The sequence below is a fragment of the Diprion similis genome, chromosome 2, assembly GCF_021155765.1.
Source record: "Diprion similis isolate iyDipSimi1 chromosome 2, iyDipSimi1.1, whole genome shotgun sequence".
Taxonomy (NCBI): domain Eukaryota; kingdom Metazoa; phylum Arthropoda; class Insecta; order Hymenoptera; family Diprionidae; genus Diprion; species Diprion similis.
This window is the reverse complement of record NC_060106.1, coordinates 21,372,660-21,382,374: the sequence shown is the minus strand read 5'-3', so window position 1 is coordinate 21,382,374 and position 9,715 is coordinate 21,372,660. Positions and strand designations below refer to the sequence as shown.

At 39.0% G+C, this 9,715-nt stretch overlaps 2 protein-coding genes across 4 annotated transcripts; one reads left to right on the top strand and one right to left on the bottom strand.

Annotated features, from left to right (window-relative positions):
* The first annotated feature begins 71 nt into the window (after window positions 1-71).
* LOC124415006 (replication termination factor 2) lies at window positions 72-1,644 on the top strand. Its single transcript, XM_046896235.1, has 3 exons — window positions 72-285; window positions 358-741; window positions 994-1,644. The coding sequence occupies exons 1-3, from the start codon at window positions 217-219 to the stop codon at window positions 1,399-1,401; spliced, it is 861 nt and encodes a 286-aa protein (XP_046752191.1). The 5' UTR covers window positions 72-216; the 3' UTR covers window positions 1,402-1,644.
* Window positions 1,645-2,297: 653 nt separating this feature from the next.
* On the bottom strand, window positions 2,298-9,644 carry LOC124414381 (membrane-bound transcription factor site-1 protease). Of its 3 annotated transcripts, none has more exons than XM_046895338.1 (13): window positions 9,430-9,644; window positions 8,312-8,938; window positions 7,892-8,023; window positions 7,181-7,575; window positions 6,781-7,086; window positions 6,354-6,509; window positions 5,941-6,221; window positions 5,755-5,866; window positions 5,260-5,518; window positions 4,889-5,163; window positions 4,532-4,809; window positions 4,107-4,401; window positions 2,298-3,751 (listed from the first exon to the last, which is right to left on the bottom strand). In XM_046895338.1, the coding sequence occupies exons 2-13, from the start codon at window positions 8,843-8,845 to the stop codon at window positions 3,376-3,378; spliced, it is 3,399 nt and encodes a 1,132-aa protein (XP_046751294.1). In that variant the 5' UTR covers window positions 8,846-8,938; window positions 9,430-9,644; the 3' UTR covers window positions 2,298-3,375. The 3 variants fall into 3 exon arrangements, with proteins under 3 accessions (XP_046751294.1, XP_046751295.1, XP_046751299.1); XM_046895339.1 differs by having other exon boundaries at window positions 6,354-6,505; window positions 6,780-7,086; window positions 9,430-9,638; XM_046895343.1 differs by having other exon boundaries at window positions 3,497-3,687; window positions 9,430-9,638.
* Between the last annotated feature and the right edge of the window lie 71 nt (window positions 9,645-9,715).

Sequence of the window (9,715 nt, the reverse complement as noted above, 5' to 3'; positions counted from 1 at the left end):
TCGAAAGGAAAATCACGTGACACTCTCCTGTTCGATGTTAGCTTACGTATCTTAAGCCTACGTTGTGTCGGGTTAGGTTAAGATAGTTGTTTCTTTTCGTGATTTTGTCAGTCGTCATAAAATAATAGTTTCGAATTAGGTGACGTTTCTTGCACTCCAACCGAATCTTACTATCGTTGAAGAGTTACAAAGAGGTTTTGAACAAAAAAAAATACTATGGGTTGCGATGGTGGAACAATTCCTCGTCGGGACGAGTTGGTGCGAGTTAAGAAGAAGCCAGAACAGGTTAGTTGGGTTAACCTTACGAATATGATTACATCTATTTTGAGCTGGTACTGAATGTTTATTTCTTTGCAGAAAGACAAAGAAGCGGAGCTAGCGTTCAGATGGAAACATTGTGCCATCCGGCAACTGCCTTTGCAGTCCCCTATAGTTGCGTGTGGTCTCGGTCGTCTCTACAGCAAAGAGTCTGTCATTGAAGGATTACTGGATCGTACTATGCTTCCCGATACTGCCAAACATATCAAAACTGTAAAAGATATCAAAGATTTGAACTTGACTGATAATCCGGCATATGAGGGTCCCAAGGCTGAGAAGGGTGATTGTTATGTTGATGGAGGAAGAAGCCCTTACATTTGCCCAGTCATTGGCCTTGAAATGAACGGCAAATACAAATTCTGCTTCTTGTGGTCCTGCGGATGTGTGATGAGCGAACGTTCGCTCAGAGAAGTTAAAACTAAAGTGAGTCGTCTAACTGCTTCAACATAAATGATTTTTATTTTATGAAATTTGGAGGTTTTCTTTTGTTTTCATTGATTTCATTCTAGGGCATAGGGACAATAGTTACTTTGCGAACGTGGGGAAAATAATTGATAGAAATGTTCCACTCGTCAATCATGTCAAAACACTACTGGAATAAACTGATATAGAATTTCACATTACAGAATAAACATTTTTTCCATTTATAAAACTCTGCTTAATTTTAATACACAGGTGTGCCACAAATGCCAGCAGCCTTTTGATGAAACTGATATTGTTATAATGAATGCGGAGGGTGAAGACTTGGAACAAATGGAACAGCGTTCAGCAATGAGAAAGGTTCAAAGAAAAGCTCAGAAAAAACGAGCACACAATGTGGAAAAAACAGAAGGTGAGGGAAGTGTTGAAGCAGAAGAAGGAAAAGGTAAGAAGAAAATTAAAAAGGAAGAAACTGAGGGACCGAGCAAGATTAGTCACAAAAATTCAGCTGAAGATCCCGCTTATAAAAAATCCAAGGACAGCTACAGCGTTGCCAAGGATCCAAAAGCAACTGAGGTTTTCAAGAGCCTCTTTACTTCGCACAAGTCAGCCAGCGAACAAACTAGAGCCCACTGGGTTACCTATAATCCATTTTATAACTAGGATCTACTGTAAAATTTTATTTCCACTGTAAGACGTATTAGCTAAAAAAAAGCAGCCGTGTTTATTCGTGTATCTTCATCTGTGATCTCATGTCACAGAGTTGAAGTAGAAAATGATGTTGACAAACCTCAAGTTATTCACTTTGATCCAAATTTATAGGAATATTAATTTGACACAAAACGACGTTTGTTGTTTAAATCTCTTTATTTTATATATCTAAATAAAAAAGTTTCGTTAGATTTAGTATGACTTTTAATAATGTGTATTATAAAGTTCTATTTCTATAGAATCCGAATTTTTTGTGGTTTCACTGTAAGATTTAGTAAACGCGAGTAGGTAAGAAGAAAAACACGAGTTCTCCAAATCCAATCCAATCCCATTAAAATGCGCGATCCTTTTACACTTATTGAAGTCCATCCTATTAGTAGATAACTGGAAACAGTGCTTGAATCTGTCATGTCGAAACGTTGACTAGAAATATTTTCTAAGCCACTTATTAATTGAATTTTACTAAAAAATTGTATTCCTTCATTCGTCATTGGCCTAGTAGAATTATTGAAAGACACCACCATTGGTATACAAAAGGGCATCGACTTCAACTTTATATTTTCCTAAAGCAGTAACAGTAATATAAAATATGTGTACATTTAAAATTTTCAAGCCTCTAAATTAAATAAATCAATATTTGAAATGATATATTCCGATACCTTCATGGCTCAGGGTAAAAGAATATTAATTTCAGCTCTGTTGTATGAATTAAATCACATGCCGTTTTAGTACAGTGAGATTGGAGTAAAGAAAACTCTACAATAACTGTTCGTACATAATCTCAAGTCGTGTCACATATTTTTGTAATATACTGATTAATGAGTACGAACTTGACAACATAGGACTACGAGGCTGAAGCTAGCAGCCAGAATTAGCAGCCAATCGTTTTAATGTTCATTTGCATAAGGTAGTGAAGACCGAAAATCAAAATCTTGTGACATACCTTAAACACTCAATACTTTTATAGAATCATGAGGATGAAGCTGAACTGAACTGAATATTTTTCTACTTCCAAAAAGTTTGACGCGCTTCACTGTTAACTCTGCCTGCTAGCTCCAGCTTCACCATAGGACTGACCAAGTAAGGTATTAATAAGCTTATTATTGTGGATTTGCCCCAGACTAAGATTGTGCACTCAAATTCATTGGTGACTATTCTACCTCAGAGCTTCGTTAGTATGAATCATAGGTGATATTTGAAGTATTCAAAAAATCTATGAAAAATGTAGACGTAAGTACACGGCATTCACATTTTAGAGCCAGAATTCTTGATAATTCTCTATTCTCAACTGTCTCACTCAATGTCATTACGTACTGATATACTCTGATCCCTAAAATGGTAAAACATAAAGTATAATATATTTATAATTTAATTTATTTGGTTGGTTTATCTAAATGATAAAATAATATGATTTTCATTGCCTATTACTCAACCGTGTTTTAAGGCACTGACAACAATAGTTGCGCATAGTTTCAATGTTATTTCACGTCGTTGCTGAGTTAGTCGATTTAATTTTGTTGAATGAAATGTTAGATTCTCGAAACTTAAATTATGGTGATTTCCTCTGAAAACTTACGTATATCTACACAGAACGTTTCACCTTTCTTTAACTGTGCCATTACAGTGCTAGGGCCTCAAGGCACTCAGCTAAGACACAGCACGTATATACAATAATATAAAAAGTAATTGCACCGTTTGCTACGTTCGATCAGCACATTTTTACACAATGAATAAAAGATCAGTTCACATTATCCTAGGTAGTTATATTATTAGCACGCAGTTGGACTGCTGCAGAACTTTAGATTAAATTGCGGGAATGACCGAATGATCAATCAAGTAGCGAGGATTATTCAAACGTAGCACTGCCCAGCAATTGAAGGCAACTTACTTCTTAGTCAGAATTGGACTGCGCTAAAAACCATTCAACTACATCTGAGGTACTCTGCGTGTAGCAAAAGCTTGGATCACTCTGCGTAATCTGCCTGTTGCTCGTTTTCTCCGAGGATGACGTTTCGATGTACAACAACCCCACCGACTGAACGCGCAGAGCATGGCCACCCCAAGAGCAACGATCCCTGCTAACAATCTCCACTGTTCTCGAGTGGTCCACCATCCAATCTCTCTGATCTCCTCATCAATCTCCTCAAAATCGGTGTTTTTGCCCCCAGAATAATGCGGCACTCCACCGTTCACATTGCCTCCTCGTCGTCGCGACCAAGAGGAGTCTGAATCTTGGAGCTGAGGAACAGCCACGATAAAACTATCGCCCACCGACAGTAACTTCTGTGACTTGTACAAATTACTGAAAATGTACATTCAATTGACGACTAATGTGTACTTTGACTTGACGCAAATTAATCTTTTGTTACTAAAAAGGCTTATATCCGCATCGTGGCGATGAATGTTTATGAAATTTATGTACATTGGAATGCTTATCTGTACAGAAATAGCAAGCGATTTTACTGTGAGTACTGGTTGCTGTCATTAGGATGGAACGGGGAGCATGAAAAGAATCAAATTGGATTTTGAAAAATTGTTTAAAAGAAAATTGATTTGAATTGTATAGAATTCATCAAGCTCTTTGACATACTCGAGTACCATAAATATTGCTAAGCGTAAAGTAGAAAAAAAAATGGGGCTAAGTCGGAAATACTCACGCAGGGACGGATTCGTTGAGCGGATACGGTACAGCGAGTATCGCCCCTGGGCATGCTGGTAGAGGTCGTAGACGTCCACCGACACCACCGGCATCGACCTCAAGAACTTTACTATGACGACTTAAGTGGCTATCCTCCATCCGTAGAGGTAAAAGTGCTTCTGTCGCCGCATCTTTGCTCATCCAATGTTCCCCATCAACAGAATTTTTATCACGCCTACTCGCCTCTTCAAACACCGTAGGAACATGACCGGTTGTAGCAAATTCCAGTATAGCATCTAACATCCAAAAGCATGCTGCAACAATCAATCAACTTAATCTATAAGTATGAGTTATTCTGGCTGGATGGGTAGAAACTGACGATAATGGTTCACGGAGTTGTAATAACCGAAATATATGTACAACGTGCTATTTAAAAAATTGTACGTTTTTGTTGGTGACTATCATCGATGCAATTGGAATCGCCATAAACGACGAGTCTGCCAGCAATATCTTTCTCCTTGTTATTTGGTGCATTTTCTTCTACATCATTTGGAATCTCATTGTCAAGAGTATCATAGCGATGATCAGTTGCTCTGTGACTTCGAGTTTGGAAAAGCCCAAGGATTGGAACGAGTTCAGGTTGTTTGGCATCACCTTCCACCAGTAGTTCGTGTCCTTGGTCCTTTAATTCTACACGGATTACTACTCCGTCCTGTGGAAACCTGTAAAAATTCCACAGTTAAATTTGAAACAATTTGATTACAAGTGATTAGATGAATAAAATTTATAGAAGAAAATTACCTAGCAAGCGTCGTGCCAGATGCAAAGGTAACCGGTGGATGCTGATCGAGCGTGAATTGTCCATCGCGGACTTCATCGCCAAAGGCTATGCCCCAATTGGTGTGGAGGAGGTCGTTTAAAGCAGGTACATTGGCACCGCCGGTATCCGGTACCCACCACTGACGTGTATTTTCGTCATAGAATTTAACTTTCCGCATCACTGTCACGTTGTACCAATCCGCAAACACTACTACAGACAATCCCTCCTCTTCGACGTCCAACTTCAGTTTTGCCACCTGAATTGTAACATTCGTTTGTTGGGATTTTTATACCTATCGACTGCGTGCAAATAATACATGCTTTGAGCAATGCACAAGTTGATTTCCGCGCACCTCTTCGGGGAAGAATTCTTCTTCAGAGTCAACAATAAGTAAGGTACCATAATTCTTGGCTTGAAAGCAAGTCAGTGGGTAACCCAAAACCTCTAGGTAATACCCAGCATTTCGCAAATGTTGATACATATCCTTAAAGTTTGTATGTATGTGATCCCCGTTCCAGTCCAAGGGGTCATTCTTTGCTCGTAGATCATCTCTCGGAAAATAGCCAGGTGGGTATCGTAGATTGTGAAATTGATCCCACAGTATTCTCTTGCTAAAATGTCATCACATTCTTATATCATAATATAAGTTAATAAACGGAATTCGAATGAGCAGTGTTCATCACGATACAAGGAAGTGTTAGCAGTGGGTAAGTAAGAGGTGACTGGGAGCTAGAGAAAGAGAGAAATTCATTATGAATCCACGGAAAGAATAAAAAAAACTCCGAACCGTTTACTCAATTCGTAGGATTGTTGCCAGAAGAAATGTGTGTTATCTAGTAAAACTTACTGACGAGGTGGTGTAGGTATAACTTTTGCCTTCAATGGTAGATCAACAGCGGAACGTCTGGGTTCCTGTTCACCGTCTCCTGGAGGTGATTCTACAGTCAATGATATGTGACCTGCAAAATGAAGCATACAATATGCGATTCGCAGAGAAAGTTGGATAGACAAATCATCAGTGCTAATCCTATACCTTGTGCGACACCCTGCCAATCACTAGCGGAGGCAGGAACAGTTATAGCAACAGCGAGCCACCCTGACCATGGCCAAAGAACGTCGCTGTGAGTCAAGGAGACCTCGATGCGATCACCATTGCCGTCGCGTGAGTATGGATGCCATTTAACAGAAGTCACGTGCCCTGACACTCCCAGTCCATTAATTATAGTAACGTTTACTATTGTTGGCATTCCGCTGTGATAAACCGCTTGGGTGCAGTAAGGCCACATGTACTGGCATTCCGTAAGATCTATGTAGCTGCTCACCAAAAATTATAACGTATCGTTACTATTCAATTACCCAATATAAATTCGTCTGAATCTTTCTAAGTTGGTGCAAAATCGTAGATTTTGATTAATAATTTGTATTAGATTGGATATTATCATTGACCTGGGGCTCAGCGTAGCCATCGGCCTATATGATCGTAGAAAGTGGAAAGCTCGAAGGAGGTCGAGTCTTCCAGCACCCTGTTCGAACATCCCAACCCCTGGTAAGCGACGCGCTGATCCCAGAAGTGCCTGTTTCATGCTCGCAGGAGTCACCTTCCATTTAGAAAAAAAGAGATAAGAGAAAGAACTTGTTAGGCTCTTTGATAAAGGCAATAAGACATAATTACGAGAAGCTAGTAAAAACGTGACTTAAATTCTCGAGAAAATGAAATAAAAAAGGTGATAAGAATGTTCGGGGAACAATGAAGATCAACGCATTGGTTTATGAAACTGTCCTTAAATATCTTGATTACGAAATCTGATTATCCATCTATCGAGCCAACAACCGAAAATGAATAATAATTCAAAAATTTCGCTGAGAACTAACTTTTTGAATGTTGCCAGGCTGACTTGATGCGGAATTTGTTGGCAAAAAACCACTGGCCAGCAGAGCTACAGCCCCAGCAACTACTGGGCTAGCAACCGAGGTGCCAGATAAAGTACGGCACCCACTCTGCAAGGCAGATCCTCGCACTCCTGATCCATATGTGACCAGATCAGGCTTCACTCGTCCATAACCCGAGGGTAATTCCCATGTTGTCATACCACGTGACGAAAACCTTGCAATCTGATCGTCCCAGTTGATACCACCTACTCCTATAACATCCATCTGATCTGCTGGGTTGTTGAGTGTCCTACGTAAATAAAATGGATAATTATTGGTATTAGTATTTTTGATAACTGCCTCAGATTTCTTACACCAATAGAAATATATGAACGAATTTTTACCCGTATAAAGGACCGTCGTTCCCAATTGCTGAAACCATTATCACACCGTTCGCTGTCAACTCCCAAACTTTGTCAACAAAAGGGTGATCCATAAAATCTGGACCCCCGATACTGAGGTTCAGAACAGCTATTTTGGCGAGAATCGCGTAGTTGAACGCATCAAGAAACCACGATGTATAGGAGACTTGAGCGTTAGTGAATACCCTGAATATGTGCAGCTCGGCGTCTGGTGCAAAGCCTAAACAGTCACGTGAAACTGAAGCTATTACACCAGCCACAAACGTACCGTGCCCAAGACCATCTTCCAAGGTTTTTTCGTTTGTCCAATTTGTTCGTTCCTTAATTTTTTTGAAGTGTGGATGACTTGCAGCCAAACCGGTATCAAAGACTGCCACCTGCCGCATGAAAATTCATTGATCAATATGTATTGCGAAGGGATCGAAGAGAAATGGCGTTGACTTGAAAGAAAGGCTGCAAAGGGATTAGCATGGAAAAAGTACATTTGACGAATGTTATGAATTTATCAAACTGAAAATCTGTCCACTGCGTCTGTAAAAACTCTTTCAATAATATTGAATTTTCCAACAAATCGGTTAAGTCAATTCTAGGGAAAAAAAAAACTACAGTTCTGGATTCCAGGGCGTTGCACACCATTTTTTGTTTGTACCTTATTATTTGGCAAACTAGTAACAAGTGTTCAAGAAAGTCTACCTTTATACCATGTCCAGTGATACCTATTCCCCACAGTGCATCTGCTTGTAGTATGCCGGTGATTTGGCGAGGAATCGCACGTAGAAGTCGGCGGTTAGCATAACGTGCCGCTGGTTGCCAAAACTGGTTGTTCTAAAATGGATAAATTGAAGTGAAGAATTTTTCTATTTTTGTGTATTATTACAGTTCGTCTTCGATATCGAAATGCAGAGAACTGTAAGCATTTGTTTTTATTCCAAGGCAGTGCGCTGTGTAACACAAACATTATTTTCTTGTTTCAATTTTGTATCTGAGAAGTAAAAAATTCATCCAATCAATAGTCGAAAACCAAAGCTCTAATTCATTTTCTGAGAAAGTACGACAGGAATATTCCTTGCAACATATTGTTAGCTATAAATTAAAATGATTGGCAATACTTACATAGCCATTAATTTTTCGTTTGAAGTTTTTATATTCCGGCATATCCCCATCTTCTGTAGTGTTCAGATACTTCAAAGTTCTATGCACAACTCTTTGCGGCGTCACTCTTCTAACCAGGGGATGATCACTCAGGGCGCTGAGTCCATTGCGCCTGTCGGTTTCTTCCAATAGAACAACGTCAAAATCGCTTGGATATCCACTGGCTGGATTATCTCTAGATAAAATCTGCCAGTGACCGACTCCAGAGGAATTCAAGGCAGCCCCAATATAGCTTTTACGAGTACCCGGTTTATAGTATCCTTTGAAAGCTACAATGTACTCGTTCTTTACTACTCGGCTTGAGAATTGGATCTGGACCTCTTGTCCATCCTGCGTACCGTTGCATCGAGTAGACTGATCGTGGCAAGGGTCATTGACATGATTTTCTTTCTTTTCTTCTTTCTTGGAATGTTTCTGATGGTTGTCTAAGGGTTCAACGATCGACACAATCAGTAAGACTTGGAGCGTGATTAGAAGACTTGTGCGTGGCTTCATACTACTGCCTCCTCTTCTTCGGGACAATCAATGGAAGCCAATAGTTATTTTCTCTCAAAAATATTATCACATTTCATCGTCGCCGTTGTACAGCTAGAAGCAGAAAAGGAAAAATATGATTCAACTGCGTATTTCTTTGGTTTATGAATCCATGCACTAGGGATGCACAGAGAAATATTAAAAATTATTATGAAACAGTTTAAATTATATGTAATCAGAAAAAGTAATACTCAGATAACCAGACTTTTAATTAATCATACTGGAGATGAGTAAGTTCGAAGATACACAGTCAAGATTCAATCTGTATAATAACTTCATCTAATATTACTTAGATCACATAATACGTACAAACATATTCAATTTAATTTATTTTTAAGTAAGTTTTAAGAGCCAGTCTAACAAGTTCAAGATAAATATATGATAGAATCTGAAAAAGCCTGAAGAGTATAATATATATATGACTTTTAAATCATGATTTTGTCCGAGTTCCGTCGCTGTGGTCGAATAGAAAAAAATTAAATATGAATTAAACCTCGCTCACCCTCGGCCTAGTATTACTAATATTCCTTATATCATAACCTCACTTTTTTCCACTGGCATCGTTCTTGTATTCAACGTATCAAAGATGTTTCAAGTTTTGCTAAATTCGAACATTCTTGGAAAGTAATAACGAAGTGTTGAAATTTAACGACACGTGGTAACTGCGATGTTATCTTCTGTAAATCTGCATATTAACCAAACAAATAAATAAACAACTCAAACGCAAATCAACTTTAATCGAATGCTGGTGTAACGATTGGTAACGGGGGTAACGGGCAATGTGCCGGATTGAAAAGACTGAGATTACACCAGATAGCAGCACCTCACACA